This window comes from Lithobates pipiens, unplaced genomic scaffold (genome assembly GCF_037356315.1).
Source record: "Lithobates pipiens isolate NorthernLeopardFrog02 unplaced genomic scaffold, aLitPip1_a1.2 Scaffold_13, whole genome shotgun sequence".
Taxonomy (NCBI): domain Eukaryota; kingdom Metazoa; phylum Chordata; class Amphibia; order Anura; family Ranidae; genus Lithobates; species Lithobates pipiens.
Window position 1 is genome coordinate 120030275 of NW_027507718.1, and position 18793 is coordinate 120049067.

General features: G+C 43.4%; 1 protein-coding gene across 2 annotated transcripts in view; it reads right to left on the reverse strand.

Annotated features, from left to right (window-relative positions):
- Positions 1 to 7820: 7820 nt before the first annotated feature.
- SLC25A42 (solute carrier family 25 member 42) overlaps positions 7821 to 18793 on the reverse strand; it is a 105713-nt gene continuing 94740 nt past the window's right edge. Inside the window, exons 8-9 of one of the 2 annotated variants that reach the window (XM_077475466.1) lie at positions 12333 to 12654; positions 7821 to 10788 (exon numbers count right to left, since the gene is read on the reverse strand). In XM_077475466.1, coding sequence (XP_077331592.1) covers positions 10731 to 10788; positions 12333 to 12654 — 380 coding nt within the window. In that variant the 3' untranslated portion in view covers positions 7821 to 10730. Of the gene's footprint in view, positions 12655 to 18793 lie in introns of both variants that reach the window. The other variant, XM_077475467.1, reaches the window with a different exon arrangement.

The window sequence follows — 18793 nt, forward strand, 5'->3', positions numbered from 1 at the left end:
TTTATACTTTACTGTTTACTGTGTTATTGTTAACCATTTTTCATGTTTTCAGGTACGCCATTCAGCTGCAGCGTGGATTTATTTATCTTGACAGCAACAGCGTTTGCTCCCACGATACATAAAGCCGCGACTCCAGTGCTGTAGGAGGTGATTTCACCACCACAGTTAAAAAAGAGCATATATGCCGAAGCATGGGGGCATAAGGGGTGGAGGAGCGATTTTGCTCCTAATGCCGCGTACATACGGTCAAAATTCCGACGGAGGGCTTGCCCGTGGAAAAGTTTGAACGTATGTACGCGGCATAACTTTTTTGCGGGAGGATGCCCCCATGCTTCGGCATATATATATTTTAGGCACAGGTTGTGTTAAAAAATGTTTTATTTTTTACTGTTTTTTTTGGCAATTGCTTTGCAGGTATGGTATGGTCAGGTTTTCCTGTGATGTTACTTTGTTTTAACGTTAACCATAATTTGCTTAGCAGGTACGCCATTCAGCTGCAGCGTGGATTTATTTATCTTGACAGCAACAGCGTTTGCTCCCACGATACATAAAGCCGTGACTCCAGTGCTGTAGGAGGTGATTTCACCACCACAGTTAAAAAAGAGCATATATGCCGAAGCATGGGGGCATAAGGGGTGGAGGAGCGATTTTGCTCCTAATGCCGCGTACATACGGTCAAAATTCCGACAGGGGGCTTGCCCATGGAAAAGTTTGAACGTATGTACGCGGCATAACTTTTTTGCGGGAGGATGCCCCCATGCTTCGGCATATATAAATGGTGCATGTATGTCCATCATTAGAAGTGGGTGGATGAAGGGAGGTATCTAATGGTGGGCATACCCACCGATCAATCTCTTTTTTTTCGTTCAGACAACATGACTCTCAGTAAATAGCTTGGGGTGTCTACTTTCCAAAATGGGGTAATTTGGGGGGGTTTTGTGCTATTTTGGCATTTTATGGCCTTCGAAACTGTGATAGGTAGTGAGGGGTGAAATCAAAAATTTGCACCCTTAGAAATCCTGAAGGTGGTGATTGGTTTTCGGGGTGCCGTACGCGACTAGACTCCCAAAAAGTCCCACACATGTGGTATCCCCATACTCGGGAGAAGTAGCTGAATATATTTTGGGGTGCAATTCCACATATAACCATGGCATGTGTGAGCAATATATCATTTAGTAACAACTTTTTGTAAAAAAAATTATTTTATTTTTTTGTCATTATTCAATCCCTTGGGACAAAAAAAAAAAAAATATTCAATAGTGTCAAGATGGCCCTCGGCAAATAGCTTGGGGTGTCTACTTTCCAAAATGGGGTCATTTGGGGGGGTTTTGTGCCATCTTGGCATTTTATGGCCGTCAAAACTGTGATAGGTAGTGATAGGTAGTGAGGAGTAAAATAAAAAAATTATGCCCTTAGAAATCCTGAAGGCGGTGCTTGGATTTCGGGGTCCCGTACGCGGCTAGGCTCCCAAAAAGTCCCACACATGTGGTATCCCTGTACTCAGGAGAAGCAGAAGAATGTATTTTGGGGTGTCATTTCACATATGCCCATAGCATGTGTGAGCAATATATCATTTAGTGACAACTTTGTGCAAAAAAAAAAAAAAAAAAAAGTTTGTAATTTTCCCGCAACTTGTGGCAAAATATAAAATATTCCATGGACTCAACATGCCTCTCAGTAAATAGCTTGGGGTGTCTACTTTCCAAAATGGGGTCATTTTGGGGGGGTTTTGTGCTATTTTGGCTTTTTATGGCCTTCGAAACTGTGATAGGTAGTGAGGGGTGAAATCAAAAATTTGCACCCTTAGAAATCCTGAAGGTGGTGATTGGTTTTCGGGATGCCGTGCGCGACTAGACTCCCAAAAAGTCCCACACATGTGGTATCCCCGTACTCGGGAGAAGTAGCGGAATATATTTTGGGGTGCAATTCCACATATAACCATGGCATGTGTGAGCAATATATCATTTAGTGACAACTTTTTGTACATTTTTTATTTTTTTTTGTCATTATTCAATCCCTTAGGACAAAAAAAATAAATATTCAATGGGCTCAACATACCCATCAGCAGTTTCCTTGGGGTGTCTACTTTCCAAAATGGGGTCATTTGGGGGGGGTTTGTACTGCCCTGCCATTTTAGCACCTCAAGAAATGAGATAGGCAGTCATAAATTAAAAGCTGTGTAAATTCCAGAAAATGTACTCTAGTTTGTAGACGCTATAACTTTTGCGCAAACCAAAAAATATACGCTTATTGACATTTTTTTTTACTAAAGACATGTGGCTGAATAAATTTTGCCCTCAATGTATGACTAAAATTTAGTTTATTCGATTTTTCTTATAACAAAAAGAAGAAAATATCATTTTTTTTCAAAATTTTCGCTCTTTTTCCATTTATATCGCAAAAAATAAAAATCGCAGAGGCAATCAAATACCATCAAAAGAAAGCTCTATTTGTGGGAAGAAAAGGACGCAAATTTCGTTTGGGTACAATATTGCATGACTGCGCAATTACCAGTTAAAGCAGCGCAGTGTGAAATTGTAAAAAGACCCCTGGTCCTTAAGGTGTTTATTGGTCCGAGGCTGAAGTGGTTAAACAAACAAACACCAACAGCGCTTAAAGCGGGAGTCCACCGGGACTCCGCGTTTTTTTTTGTTTTTTTAAAAGCCAGCAGCTACAAATACTGCAGCTGCTGACTTTTAAAATAGTGACACTTACCTGTCCAGCGCGCCCGCGATGTCGGCCCCCGAAGCCGATCTCTAGATCGACACTCGGGTGCTGCCGCCGCCATCTTGGGTATGGGAATCAGAAAATGGAGCTTAATTTCCCAGTTCCCTACTGCGAATGCGCGAGTTGCGCTGCGCAATAAGGACGGTCCCCGCTGCCTCTGGGATCTGTGTGTTTCCCAGCAGGCAGCGGGGCACTTGCGGAAGGGGGCGGGCACTTGCGGAAAGGGGCGTAATCTACGCCCCTTTCCGCAGAGAGCTATCCCGGAAGTGGGTGCAGTTACCTGGATTATCCAGGTAACTGCACCCCCCTCCCCCCTGAAAGGTGCCAATTGTGGCGCCGGAGGGGGGGGGGGGGGGAGGATTCCGATGAGCGGAAGGTCCATTTTAGGGTGGACCTCCGCTTTAATATGTAAATCTGAAAAATTCCTCAGATCACTATTATAGAAAGTAAGAAACACTTCTAAAATACTTAAAAAAAAAAAATAAGCAATTTTGTTTCTTATTTTTTAGAAGTATTTTAGAAGTGTTTCTTACTTTCTATAAGAGTGATCTGAGGAATTTTTCAGATTTACATATCGAGCGCCGTTAGTGTTTGTTTGTTTAATCAATCACATTGTATACTATAGTTATTTTATTTATAATAGTCGCTGCAGATCTGTGAGGAGTAATCTTCTCATGGTATCGGTATTTTGACATTTGTTATAAAAGAATAATCCATAGGCGCGCTGGGTTCAGGTGTATTTTTAATATCCCTGAAGTTTGTTGACTGTTTTGGGGCTGTCCCTGAGCAATACGGACTTCCAACTTCCTCCAAAGGTTTTCTATGGGGTTGAGATCTGGAGACTGGCTAAGCCACTCCAGTGCCTTGAAATGCTTCTTACGAAGCCACTCCTTCGTTGCCTGGGTGGTGTGTTTGGGATCATTATCATGCTGAAAGACCCAGCCACCTTTCATCTTCAATGCCCTTGCTCATGGGAGGAGGCTTGCACTCAAAATCTCACGATACATGGCCCCATTCATTCTTTCATGTACAAGGATCAATCGTCCTATTCCCGTTGCAGAGAAACAGCCCCAAAGCATGATGTTGCCACCCGCATGCTTCACAATAGGGATGGTGTTCTTTGGTTGCAACTAGGCATTCTCTCTCCTCCAAACACAACAAGTTGTGTTTCTACCTAACAGTTCTACTTTGGTTTCATCTGACCATATGACATTCTTCCAATCCTCTTCTGGATCATCCAAATGCGCTCTAGCAAACCTCAGATAGGCCCGGACATGTACTGGCTTAAGCAGGACACGTCTGGCACTGCAGGATCTGAGTCCCTGGTGGCATAGTGTGTTACTGATGGTAGCCTTTGTTACGTTGGCTCTCTGCAGGCCATTCACTAGGTCCCCCTGTGTGGTTCTGGGATTTTTGCTCACCGTTCTTGTGATCATTTTGACCCCACGGGGTGAGATCTTGTGTGGAGCCCCAGATGGAGGGAGATTATCAGTGGTCTTGTATGTCTTCCATTTTCTAATTATTTCTCCCGCTGTTGATTTCTTCACACCAAGCTGCTTGCCTATTGCAGATTCAGTCTTCCCAGCCTGGTGCAGGTCTACAATTTTGTTTCTGGTGTCCTTCACCATAGCGGAGTTTGGAGTGTGACTGTGTGAGGTTGTGGACAGGTGTCTTTTATACTGATAAGTTCAAACATGTGCCATTAATACAGGTAATGAGTGGAGGACAGAGGAGCCTCTTAAAGAAGAAGACACAGGTCTGTAAGAGCCAGAAATCTTGCTTGTTTGTAGGTGACCAAATACTCATTTTTCACCATAATTTGCAAATAAATTCTTAAAAAAAAAAAAAAAAAAAAAAAAAAAAAATCAGACAATGATTGTCTGGAGTTGTTTCCACATTTTCTCTCTCATAGTTGAGGTATACCTATGATGACAATTACAGGCCTCTCTCATCTTGGGCGGCACAGTGGTGTAGTGATTAGCACTCTCACCTAGCAGTTAGAAGGGTCACTGGTTCAAATCCCAACCATGACACTACCTGCCTGGAGTTTGCATGTTCTCCCTGTGCCTGCGTGGGTTTCCTCCAGGTACTCGGGTTTCCTCCCACACTCCAAAGATATGCAGGTAGGTTAATTGGCTTCTGTCCAAAATTGGCTCTAGTATATGAATGGGGTATAAAGTAGTAGTATAAAAATTAATTTGATTGTGGGCTCCCTGAGGGTAGGAACCAATGTGAGTGTACAGAGATAGGGACAATTGTAGACACTCACTCAGGTTGAACTGGATGGACTGGTGTCTTTATTCAACCTTACTAACTATAATCAGATTAGGAAAAGCAACACTATGTAATCTTTTTAAAGTGGTTGCAAACCCTTACAAACCACTTTGACCTACAGGTAAGCCTAGATTAAGGCTTACCTGTAGGTCCAAGAAATATCTACCAACCCTATACGGTTTAGGAGATATTTGCCCGAAGACGGGCACCGCTATCTACGGCGCATGCGCCGTAGACAGCGGTGCGCAGGCGCACTGAGCAGGGCATTGTCGATGACAGCAATGCCGTGAGTCTCGGCTCCCGTGCGCATGCGTGGGAGTGACGTCATCGCTGCTCCGGCGAATCACAGCGCCAGAGCAGCGAGACCCACCAAGAAGATGGACGCTCGGAACTACAGGGGACAGCGGTGACATCGCTGGCTCCTGTGTCAGGTAAGTGACACATAATGGACTACTATGCGATGCATAGTAGTCCATTATGCTTTGCCTTTACAGGGAATGAAAGAGGAAGTAAACTCATCAGGGTGTACTTCCTCTTTAAGTGGGAGAACTTGTACAAATGGTGGCTGACTAAATACTTTTTTGCCCCACTGTAAGTTAGCAAATATGCAAGATAAAGTAGGGTCTGTCTGACCAGAGAGGGATCACTTTGATCTAATTGCCCAGATTGAACGCATAGAATCTCATGTGTTGTATATATGAAGCTAGAAATAGTTTGCAAGTTCTCCCTGTGCCTGTGTGAGTTTCCTCCCACACACCATGCACTAGGTTAAGGGGCTCTATACAAATACCTGTAATAAAAATATATATTTTTTTATTTTGACCATTTGTTAGCCAAAGCAAAAGAAGAAAAAAGGGTGTGCCAAATAAAAGCCATATATGTACTTAAAATAAATACATTATATATATATATATATATATATATTTTTTTTTTTTTAGGTATGAAAAAAATAACCGTAACATGACACTGCTGAATTTGACCTGGGCATCTAGGCATCAACTCCTGGTCATAAAAAAATAAAGCTGATCTCTTTCATATGTACAGTTAAAAATATTCAAAAGGATACAAAGGTTCTGTATTTAGAACCAGTTCACACCAGAAGTCCTGTGCATTTCCATGCAGTGCAATTTGGCAAATCGCACAGGAGCATACAAAAAGTAGGGCATGCACTACTTTTGAAAAACCCACTATACCAACTTGCATGGTACTGCACCACTACCATGCGATCTGGTTCCTGCAAACACACTGCGTTTAACAACGTCACTTCTACTGCAGATCAAAATGTATTGGCACCCTCAGCAGATCACAAAAGCAGCGAGTTTTGAACGTGGTGCAGGAAACACACACAGAATGCGCCTTTTCTGCACTGCATTCTGGTGTGGACCGTCCCTTAGTATTTTACAAAGTGGCTGAAATAAAAATGCAAAAAAAAAATATGTAGGCATATCACAGATGAAAGTAACGATCTTCATCAGAAAGCCCACAGGAAAGCATCTCGAATAACACATTCCATACAATACATATAGGTGTCTGTAGCTGTCACGGCCTTCATACAGGAAGAGATGGCTGTCGAATAAAACAAACGTTCAATAATTGACAATTCTCTGAATGATGGTAAAATTGGACATATTTGTTCAGTAGTTAGCCACTACAGCAACTGTTTCAGCATCCACAGCTAAAATGAATTTTGTAATAATCATAAAATAAGCACTTTATTATTTAGGTCTCATTTCAGGGCTTAACTTAGCAATTATGCCCTCTAAAGTAAGGCTGCCCATACATTATACTATTTTCTTATTCAATTTCCTTTAGATTTACCTTCAGCTATGTAGTGCAAAAGGGCCTGCGTGATTGCATACAAATTGAAAGTATTTAGGTTTGACCTGGTAAATTTAAAGGAAAACTATAGAAGAAAATATATTTTATGGCCAGCCTAAGCCAGAAAATGCCTTCAGCTCAATTGTTTTTCCTCTGTGAACAGAAATGTTCACAATGTGTACAAGCCCGCCATTTGCACACAACAATATTCAATGGAATAGTAGCTTAAATGATAAACTCACCTTTTACAAAAATAAATAAGTAAACGCACATTTTTTACAGGAGGAAAAAAAATGTGCTTGTTTATTTTTTTAGTAGGAGCCTGTAAACACGGCACCCACCATCAGCAGGTCGGTGGTGTAATGCCACGCTGCTGCAGACTGTGTAGCTGTCTGCCGCTACCTCCAATACAGGCAAGGCAGTTACTGAATGACAAGAAGCTCAATGAGCTACCTAGAGTGCTCATCAGCCTCGCCCAGCAAAGATCTATATGAACTGTGACAGCGAGTGCAGGGAGAAAATCCCCGGCTTGCTGTCGCAAGTGGGGGGGGGTGAACTTATCCTTTAAGAGCTGTAGTACTGATGAAACCCGCATCAACCCGCACTAGCTCATGTTTTCAGTACATATTAGTGTCCAGTGTACTGTCACTTGAATGAGTACTGTACTGTACTGTGTATACTGGGTCTATTGGCCACAAAGGTTTCCCTACTGCAATAAACACAAACAGGGCTGCAGGAACAAACGTGTTGCCAAATATTATTGTCCACCTATATAAGCCCCTAAAGTCCAGATCCAGTTTTGGAGATTTCTTCCCACATCCTGTTTATTTAGTGGGCTTCATATAGAACAGTAAGAAAAAGTCCCCTCCAGCATTAAGAAAAAAAATGGCTGTAGCTGGGCTTTAAACAGCCACCTTTACAAATCACAATACTTCCCTCTGGATTCCAAAAATGAAAGTGTGTAGAAGAAAAAAAAAAAAAAAAACAACACAAAATAAATATCAAGTTTTCATTGTTTTATTAAATATACAATCTCTTACAACAGTTATTTAAAATATATATATATTTATATATAAACATTTTCCAAAAGTGCTGTCACCGCAGAACATATGGGAAAGCATCAACTCTTCATTAGATATTAAAAAACAAAAACAAAAATCACCTTTCAGCAGCAAAGTTACCTTTGTGTAGTAAGTTAGATCTGCAGCAACAAAATATCTCTGTAAAATACGTTGTGTGGGTTGGACAGTTATGTATGTTTTCAGTACAAAATCAGCTTTTATAAAGTTATTTTATGAAATCAGTGGCAAGAATGAAATACTGATCCCTACACCTCTGATTACATGGACAAGGTTACTTGCATGCAGGCATAGGCACATATGTCATTTTGCTTGTCTACTAGTACATATATGCAGCAAACATATCAACAAAGAAACACATGAACATGTGCAATCATATACATTTTTCCAAAAACACAAGTAATGGCACTTCAAGTTTTTTCTGCTGAAAGTATACATAACTATTCTGAAAGGCAAACTTCAATCTTATATTACAAACTGTAAGCAAAGATTGCAAAACTCACACTTATTGGCATAAAACACGAGATAAAATTAACTGAGCTAAACCACTGTATGTTTGGCTTGTGCTGTCCCAAGTAATACACTATTAAGCCTTATGCCCCAAACACACGACTGGACTTTCCGAAAACAAAACCGTGGATTTTTGTTCGAAGAATGTTGGCTCCAACTTGTCTTGCATACACACGGTCACACAAATGTTGGCCAACAATTACGAACGAAGTGAAGTACATGACGTACGTGATATCTCTATTACGAACGCTAGTTTTACAAGACCGAACGCTTCCAGCTTGTCCTTGATTCAGAGTATGCATGGACTTTTGTGCGACGGACTTGTGTACACATGATCGGAAAATTTGAGAACCTGCTAGCCAACATTTGTTGTCAGAAAGTCCGACAACAAATGTCCGATGGAGCATACACAAGGTCGGACTTACCACCAACAAGCTCACATCCAACATTTCCCGTCGGAAAATCCAATTGTGTGTATGGGGCATTAGGCTCCATGCACACTAGACGTTAAAATAATGTTATAAAAACGCCAGTAGCTTTGCAGTGAGTTTTTCAATGGTTTATGAAGTTTTTTGCAATAGTGCTTATTAGCAACTTTCTGCGTTAGCGTTTTTTTTTTTTTTTCCCCCAATTTAACACAACCTTAAAAAAAAACGCTGGTGAGCGTTTTAGCGTTTATGCTCATTTAAGGTTTTACACATTTTTTGTGGTCAGAGAAAGAGCTCCTGAATGGGATTTTAGGATATTTCAGACAACGGCCCATAAACTCCACTGCTGATAAACATCCATGTGTGCATGGACAGATAGGATAACACAGAGAGAAGTTTATAGCCTGTTAAAAAAAAAACGCCCAAACTCCCAAAAACTGCAGATTATGAGCTTCAGTGTGCATGGAGCCTTAAAGCGGGACTATACATCCAGGAGCTCCCCCTGGCCACTGATGTCTTTGAATGGCTGGCTTTTGGTATCAAGCACCGGCCACTTTCATTGGCCAGGCTGAAATGACACCACTCCCACACGCATGCATGGGAGTTCAGTCGGATTTGGCATAGCTCGCTGTACAGGGGAGAACAGGCAGGTAGGCAAGTTTAGTAAAAGAGACAAAGCATGTCTCTTCTGCACTGAAAATCTTGCCTGTCCTCCCATTTGGACAGTTCTACTTTAAGGAATATAGGCTTCAGCCCTTAAAAAAAGAACTTAACTGAAACATCTGAATAGAGGGTTTAATGACATTTGCATTTATGAAGAATACCACCAAATACTGAAAGTTTTCCGTGGGAGAGTAATGATTTCCAAATCTTTTAAATATTTAATGCTCAATAGAAAATGTAAAACATATCAAATGTTTAAGCTGAGCAAATTTACAATTTTAAGAAAAAAAAAATAAGGTAGGTTTGAAATTGATGGCAGCCACACATTTCAAAAAAGTTGGTACAGGGCAACAAAAAGCTGGCAAGGTAAGTGGTACTAACAAGGAAGAGCTGTAAAAACATATTGCAACAAATTATAACTGGCAACAGGTCTGTAACGTGATTGGGTATAAAAAGGGCTTCTTAGAGAGTCAGAGTGTCTTAGAAGTACAGATGGGCAGAGGTTCACTAATCAGTGAAAAACTGCATCTAAAAATTATCAAACAATTTCAGAATAATGTTTCTCAATGTAAAATTGCAAAGCCTTTAAAAGGTTAATTTCACCTTTGGTTACCAAAGAGCAGCTGCCTGCACCCCAACAAACCCCCTTTTTCCATTGCTGCAGACAGCTTGTAGTTTTAAATGAACTGCGAGGGCGCTGGTGAATGAATTACAGTTCAATGATTCTTCCTGGACTTCAGCCATTGTCTGCTCATATGGGAGGTATGGGCAGACAGCTGACAGAGTCTGCAGAATCCTGGCTTTTCACCTGCGATCTGCTGATAGTGGTGCAATGCTTTACAGACTGCAGAGTAACAAAATAAATTACCATTTTGTTACCAGGTGTGCATTTTTTTATTTTATTTTTTACAAAAGGTCAATTTTAACTATATCATCATATATAGCACAAAATATCATCAAATGCAATATTGGATGGCCGTGATCTTCAGGCCCTCAGACGGCATAGCATTAATAACAGGCATGATTCTGTGATGGACATCACTGCATGGACTCAGGAATACTTCAAAAAATCACAGTTTCTGAACACAGTTTGCCATGCCATCCAAAAATGCAAGGAAAAGCTCCATCATGCAAAGGAGTCATATCTCAACATGATCCGGAAATGCTGCCGTCTTCTCTGGGCCAAAGCTCATTTAAAATAAACCGTTGTAAAGTAAAAAATGTTCTGTGGTCAGATGAATCGAAATTTGGCATTCTTTCTGGCAACCATGTGTGCGGCATCCTGCTGACTAAAGAGGAGAAAAATAGGACAAAGATGACCCAGGACTGTTGGGTAGCTAAAATCCTATATCAGGCACGAATGTGACAACATTCCTCTCCTAAAACTCCAGCAACTAACTGGTCTTCTCAGTTTCCAGATTTTTATATAGACTGTTGTAAATGAAGAGGAGGTGCTACACCTTGATAAACATGGACCTGTTCCAACTTTTTTTGAGAACTGTTGCTGTCATCAATTTCAAAATTACCTTTTGCCCCCCCCTTAAAATGGTCAATTTTTTCAGTTTAAACATCTTATATATTTTCTATTGTGAATCAAATATGGTTTTATGAGATTTGCAAATCACTGCGTTGTGTTTTTATGTTGATTTTACACAATGTCCCAACTTTTCTGGAATGGGGTTATACTAAGACATACAAGCTTTTCTGCCTAAGTCTTCAAGAGCCACCCCACATACACTCTGAATATTGTACATGATAAAAATGTGATGACCATAAACTAAAAAAATATAAAATCGGGGGTAGGCTTTTACGCCATCATGCTTTCTCAAGCCAACTGCAGGTAAGAGCATTGCTGAAGACTCTGACACTGGAAAATCACCCTTCCATTGCTCTGCCAATGTAGAAGGCCCAAGCAAAGGAGTCCATTAGTGCCCTTTCTAGTCCGACAGAAAATTACATCAAGTGCTTTCAATCTATACTATGGGTTTATTTACTAAAACTGGAGAGTGCAAAATCCAGTGCAGCTCTGCATAGAAACCAATCAGCTTCCTGTGTTTTTTTTTTTTTTTTGTCAAAGCTTAATTGAACAAGTTATGGCTACCAAACACAGCTGCAAAAGATTTTGCACTCTCCGGTTTTAGTAAATCAACCCCCTATGTGTCAAAGTCTAAGGGAAACCATATGCACAGGACTAGAGGCAAAAATGACACAGGATCTCTTCCAAGCATGGATTTAAAAAGAGAGCCAAATAGCATTAGTGCATATATTGACAGGATTCGGGCCTAGACAAATGCAGCTTGTTTTTGACATTTTGAGATGCTTCTGAACTCTACATATTTCACAGGAGTTGTCCTGTAAGCATGTTTAATACTTCCATGGCTCTAGGGCCAAGTGACTGAAATTCCATAGAGGTTTTACAGACATAGCTAAAGCATATAACTCTGTTACAAAAATGAGATAGCAATAGCAGCTTTGTTAATGGTGGGGATGGGGAAATGCTTATCACTGTGCGTCTTTGTGCTCCGGTTAGTGTGCTATTAAGTACTGAGATGCTCTTAAGGAGCTCCACTGATTGGCACACCCCTAGGCTTTATTTTTAACCCCCATTTCAACCACTGACAATTTTACCATCTAGTTTGGCAACTGGTTAAAGATTTCCTTTCTGTAGCCATAACATATTGGCTAACTATACTAGCACCAATCCATTACTTTACAGAACAATCTTTTTCCTTCACATTGGGAAGAAGGAATTTATCACTTTAACCCCTTAGCTGTAAGAACATAACATTTCTTGCAACAGAAAGAGAGATTAAAGGACCCCACTCCTATCTACCTCTGAACATTGGACATTTGTTGGAGCTTTTTCAGAAGAATCTGTGTTAGGTCAAAGGTGGTAAAGCTGATGCCAACTGCAACTGGACCCTTCACCCAGTTCATGCTGAGCCCTTTATATAGACCACGGATGAGCCCTTCTTCAGCCACCACTTCTCTCATGGTACCAAGGATGGAGCCATAAGTATGTCCAGTAACACCAGCAGTCTGCATGCGCCGTCTTACCACATCCAGAGGGTAGGAAGCAGATTGGCCTAAGAGTCCAGCACAGGCTCCAAACAGCAGACGTTCAAAAGGGTAAGGCTGGGTTCTGCCACTATGCTCTACATAAAAAAGGAATAAAACAAGCATGCTTACTAGTTGGTCAACATTATAAACAGAGGTACACATTGTAATGACTGAAATGCATGCACTGTCATAGCCTACTCTTGAAAATGTTAGTTTGAGGAAACTCATTACCATACTGGTCAGTGACAGAAAGCACTGAAGAAAAAGTAAGACAGTCGGGCAATCAGCAGTGACAGCCTCTTTGCTTTTTTTCTTTTTAAAGTGGGTGTAAACCTCAGAACAATGAATAAAGCACAACCTTCTATGGTGTGTACTAACCTGAATCCAAAGTATGAGTCTGGCTCCTCTCTGATATCTCCTCCCCTCTGCTATTTTTCATGACTCATACCCTCAGCTCTAGGTTACAGTCAGCCTGTGAAAAGGGGTGTGTGTCACTTTCTTCCAATCGCCTCTCAGATTACACTTAGCAATGTGCTCTAGCGTGTGTGTGTGTGTGTGTGTGTGTGTGTGTGTGTGTGTGTGTGTGTGTGTGTGTGTGTGTGTGTGTGTGTGTGTGTGTGTGTGTGTGTGTGTGTGTGTGTGTGTGTGTGTGTGTGTGTGTGTGTGTGTGTGTGTGTGTGTGTGTGTGTTTTTCAGATATCTAGGACATTTATAAATTGTTAAAGAGACTCTGGCACTAGACCTTTTTTTTAGCTTAAATGCTACTTGTCGAATTGCCCGCTTTTTCTAGAAATCATTTTGTGCCTTTTAATTTACAAGCACTATAATAAACTGTAAATAATAACTTTGTCGGATTCCATCTTTTGCCTGTCACAGCTGCTGCTGCTTTAATAGAGAAATATTTATGAATATTTGGGGAAAATAAGTTGATAATGCATTAAATATATTGACTCTGATACAGTTTGTTGTGGCAATTTGACCTTGGTTTGTATGTGCTTTTTTTTTTTAACCAGTTCTCGACCGGCGCACGCCGATGTACGTCGGGAGAATGGCACGGCTGGGGCAAATGGGCGTACCTGTAAGTCTCTTTAAATTTGCTGCCATGCCATTGCGTAAGCGCTGGTTGGGACCTCCATGAGTCGGGTCACGGGGATACCTGCGATCTTCTCACGGAGAGATGCGAAAGTACACAAGCATCTCCCTGTTCCGTCACTGATCTCTGCTCCCTTTGATTGGGAGCTATGATCTGTGATGTGTCACAGCTAGTCCCTCAGCCCTACAGTTAGAACACATCCCTAGGACACACTTAACCCCTACAGCGCCACCTAGTGTTAACCCCTTCACTGCCAGTCACATTTATACAGTAATCAATGCAATTTTAATCGCGCTGATCGCTGTATAAATGTGAATGGTCCCAAAATCACGTCAAAATTGTCCGACGTGTCCGCCATAATGTTGCAGTCACAATAAAAAATGGCTGATCGCCACCATTACTAGTAAAAAAATAAAATAAATAAAAACGCCATAAAACTATCCCCTATTTTGTAGATGCTATAACAAACCAATCAAACGCTTATTGCAATATTTTTTACCAAAAATATGTAGAAGAATACATATCGACCTAAACTGAGGAAAAAAAAAAAATATTTTTATATATTTTTGTGGGATATTTTTTATAGTAAAAAATAATGCATTTTTATTCAAAATTGTTGCTTTTTTTTGTTTATAGTGCAAAACATAAAAACCGCAGAGGTGATCAAATGCCACCAAAAGAAAGCTCTATATGTGGGAAAAAAAAAAAAAAAAAAACACGTCAATTTTGGGAGCCACGTCACACGACTGCGCAATTGTCAGTTAAAGTGACGCAGTGCCGAATCGCAAAAAGTGCTCTGATCTTTGCCCAGCAAAATGGCTCGGGGCTTAAGTGGTTAAAGTTTTTATAACAAATATCAAAAAAATAGGATTTTTTTACTCACCGTAAAATCCTTTTCTCTGTAATTCACCGACCGACACAGCTCCTCTCTGTAACTAAATGGGTTGTATAGCCTGCGATTAGGAGAAACTAGGCAAAATTGTTACACAATACACAGAACTTTAATCCCGCCCCAGGGGGGCGGGGCCCGTGCTATCAACCCTTACCACTGCTCCTAGCAGCTTCAGTACGTCAACAAGCAGTATAAAGTAGAAAAAAGTAGGGGTCGGTGCTGTGTCGGTCGGTGAATTACAGAGAAAAGGATTTTATGGTGAGTACAAAAAAAATCCTATTTTCTCTGTAATTCACAGACCGACACAGCTCCTCTCTGTAACTAAATGGGACGTCCCCAAGCAGTGTCAAAAAACTTCATCCACCATGGCAAGTAGGAACTAGTGAAACTAAACCCACAAAAAAAAACACAGCAGTGTGTGGAAAAACACCACTATATAACCGGGTATCCTCAACAGGAGTGATCCCCAAGACCGCAACATTGCGGAAGTAATGCAACAGTGCCTTAAACCAAAACATTACTGCGTTTTTATTGAAAAACCAGGAAAAAAATTCAATTGCAACTACACGGCCGCCTGCAAAATGTTGTGGCCAAAATAGGCATCAGCCGATGCACTGACGTCTACCTTGTAGAACTTGGTAAACGTATGGACAGACGACCAGGTCATCGCCTTACACACCTGAGCGACAGACGCTTGGTGTCGGAAGGCCCAAGACGTTTCGATTGCTCTTGTAGAGTGGGCCGTGACTGGAAAGGGGGGCACTTGCCCCTTCAAGGCGTAGGCTTGGACTACAATCTGTCTGATCCACCTGGAAATGGTGGCCGACGAGACCGCCATGCCCTTCTTAGGACCAGCAACCGAAACAGTGAGTCTGACTTCCGAAAGGAAGCTGTGGCAGACAATTACACCTTCAGAGCCCTAACCACATCTGGAGCATGAAGGGCCACCTCTTTGGGGTGCTTCGGCTTAGGACACAATGATGGCAATACAATGTCCTCATTGATATGAAAGGCCGAAATCACCTTTTATAGAAAGGACTGTTGCGGACGCAACGCCACCTTATCCCTGTGGATGACCAGATAAGGCGACTTGCAGGACAAGGCCGCCAGTTCCAAAACCCTCCTGGCCGATATGATGGCCACCTTCTGTGAAAGGGTCAGCAGAGGAATCTCCCCGATATTCTCAAAAACGTCAGCTTCTGAAGCGCCGACACCACCAGGTTCAAATACCACGGAGGTATTGGAGGACGCACCGGAGGGACTACATGTCGCACCCCCTGCACAAAGGTACTCACTAATGAGTGAGATGCCAGGGGCCTTTGAAAAAAAAAGACAGCCAGAGCTGAAATCTACCCCTTGATGGTGCTCAATGCCAACCTCTGGCCTACACCTTGCTGAAGAAAAGCAGGATCCTAGATATAGAGAAGGAGCGCGGATGCCACCCTTTCTCCTCACACATGGAGATGTATGCCTTCCAAGTACGATGGTATAGCTTCCTGGAAGAAGATTTCCGCACCCTCAGCATAGTTGGAATCACCGAGTCCGACAGACCCCGGTTCCTCAATACCTGGCTTTCAATAGCCAGGCCGTTAAAGCCAGCGATGGTAAAGCAGGGTGAAGGATTGGACCTTGAGATAGGAGGTCCTCTCTCAACGGCAGTCGCCAGGGAGCGTCTGCCACCAGGTGCACCAGGTCTGCGTACCAGGCCCGCTGAGGCCAATCTGGGGCAATCAGGATTACTGTAATCCCCTCGGCTTCCACTCTGCGAAGCAGACGTGGCAACAGTTTCAGCGGAGGAAAGGCGTAGATCGGCTGGTACTGATCCCACAGAGCCACCAGCGCGTCTGACGCGTCTGCCCACGGATCCCTTGTCCTGGACATGAATCTTGGCACCTTCCGATTGAGCCGGGAGGCCAATAGATGCCCCTCTGGTGTGCCCCATTTCAGGCACAGCAGCCTGAATATCTCCAGATGCAATGCCCATTCTCCCGGGTCCAGCATCTGTCGACTCAGATAGTCCGCCTGCCAATTTTCCATGTAAATGGCCGACAGGGCAGGAACGCGTCGCTCTGCCCACCCAAGTATGTGAGCGACCTCCCGAGCAGCGGCTGAGCTTCTTGTTCCCCCTTGGTGATTTATGTATGCCACAGCCGTGGCGTTGTCTGACTGTATCCTGGTCGGACACCCTTGAAGACACGTCGAGCACGTGTGGACGAACAGCCTGATCGGCAACTTGGATTCTTCCGTCGACCAGAGTCCCTGAGCCGACTGAATCCCCATCACTATACCCCAGCCGGACAGCCGCGTCTGTAGTGACCACTGTCCATTTCAGAGGAAGGAACGATTTTCCGGCCCGAATCACCATGTCCCATTTTGTCAAGATGGCCTCTGGTGTGGAACTGGGCATAAGGTACTGCCTCAAAAGGAGGCTACCATGAGCCCCAGCACCCGCATTCAAATGCGGAGTGATGACCACTTGCGGTTCATCAGTAGTTTGACTGCAGATCTGAGAGTTAGCAATTTGTCTGAGGGGAGAAAAACCCTTGCTTCCTTGGAGTCCAATAGTAACCCCAGGTACTCCAGACGCCGAGTCAGTACCACCACCGACTTCTTTAGGTTCAACAGCCATCCAAACGCTTGCAGGGACAGCAAGGTGATCGCCACATCCTCCTCCAATTCTGAGGCGGAAGAAGCTCTCAGGAGGAGATCGTCTAGGTAACCCACGATTTCGATCCCGCATTGTCTCAACAACGCCAATACTGGAGCCAGTACTTTGGTAAAGACTCGGGGGGCTGATGCCAGGCCAAAAGGAAGAGCCACAAATTGGTAGTGGGCTTCTAAGACTGCCAAACGCAGAAACACTTGATGCCGAAGGCATATGGGTATGTGCAGGTAGGCATCCTGAATGTCCAAGGACGCCAGGAAGTCCCGATGGAGTGCAGCAACTACTGAGCGAACTGATTCCATTCTGAACCTCTGCACTTTTACAAAGTGCTTTGGGGCTTTTAGGTCCAATATTGGACGTGCCCCTTCCTTCTTGGGAACCACAAACAGATTTGAGTAGAACCCCTGGAAGCGTTCCGATTCCGGAACCGGTACAAACACCCCCTGATTCAACAAGTCCCTCACCACCCCTAACAGGGCCTCCCGGCGAACCGGGGACACGGGTATGCTGGAGGGAAAGAATCTGTTTGGCGGCCAAGAGAGAAACTATCTTGTAACCTGCGGAAATCAGATTGCAGACCCATTGGTCTGATAACCAGGAGGTCCAACAGGCTGCAAACTCCAGAAGACGACCTGAGACATGGGTGGGGGCAAGCCTGCAAACTTTTGTTTGCAGGCTTGCGGTTCCAGGGACGCTTCTGACCGTCCGTGGGCGTCCTGTCGGGCTGGGGTCGTTTTGCCAAAGCACCGGGAGGACGAAAAAGCCACTTCTGAGAGGAAAAGGAGGGCCCTTGCCTGCGGCGTGGCTCCTTAGCCTTCCTGGCCTGTGGGAGTAGTGTACTCTTACCACCCGTGGCATTTTTAATAATGACATCCGGGCTCTAAAGAGCCGTTCGCCAAGGAAGGGAAGATCCGTCAGGGCTTTCTTGGATGCCTGGTCAGCAGACCAGCATTTCAGCCAAATGAGACGCCTCAGCACCACGGCTGACACTGAGGCCCTGGATAGCAGAGGGAGAGTATGCAGGGCCACGTCACAAATGTACTTAAGGACATGCACTAGTTGGTCTGCTAGTTCCACGCAGACAGGGAAGGCATTCTGCTCTCCCAATTCGTGGTGCAAAAGTTTTGCCCATTCAGTCAGTGTCTGCGACACCAATGCGGATGCCAGTACAGGTCGCACGGCTGACCCCACAACCGTAAACAAGGAACGAGCCACTGCTTCACCCTGTCCATGGGATCTTTGAATGCAGGAGTCCCCTCAACCGGGATCGTGGTTACTTTATTTAACCTAGATACTGGGGGTCCACGACCGGAGGAGCCCACCACTTTTTGAGAAGGCTTTCCTCAAAGGGGTAACGCACCGCCAAATTTTTGGGGACCGAAAAGGTCAGTTGCGGGCGAACCCATTCCCTGTAGATGAATTTGTCAAAATAAGTCAAATACGGGAACACCTTAGGTGAACGTGCTGGCCTGCGGGACCCATAAGGGACCGGTACATCAGCAGAGGAATCCGCTGGCTCCTGAATCTTCAGGGTATCACGCACAGCTGTGACAAGTGCTCCAACAAGCGCCTTGTCGCGGCCGG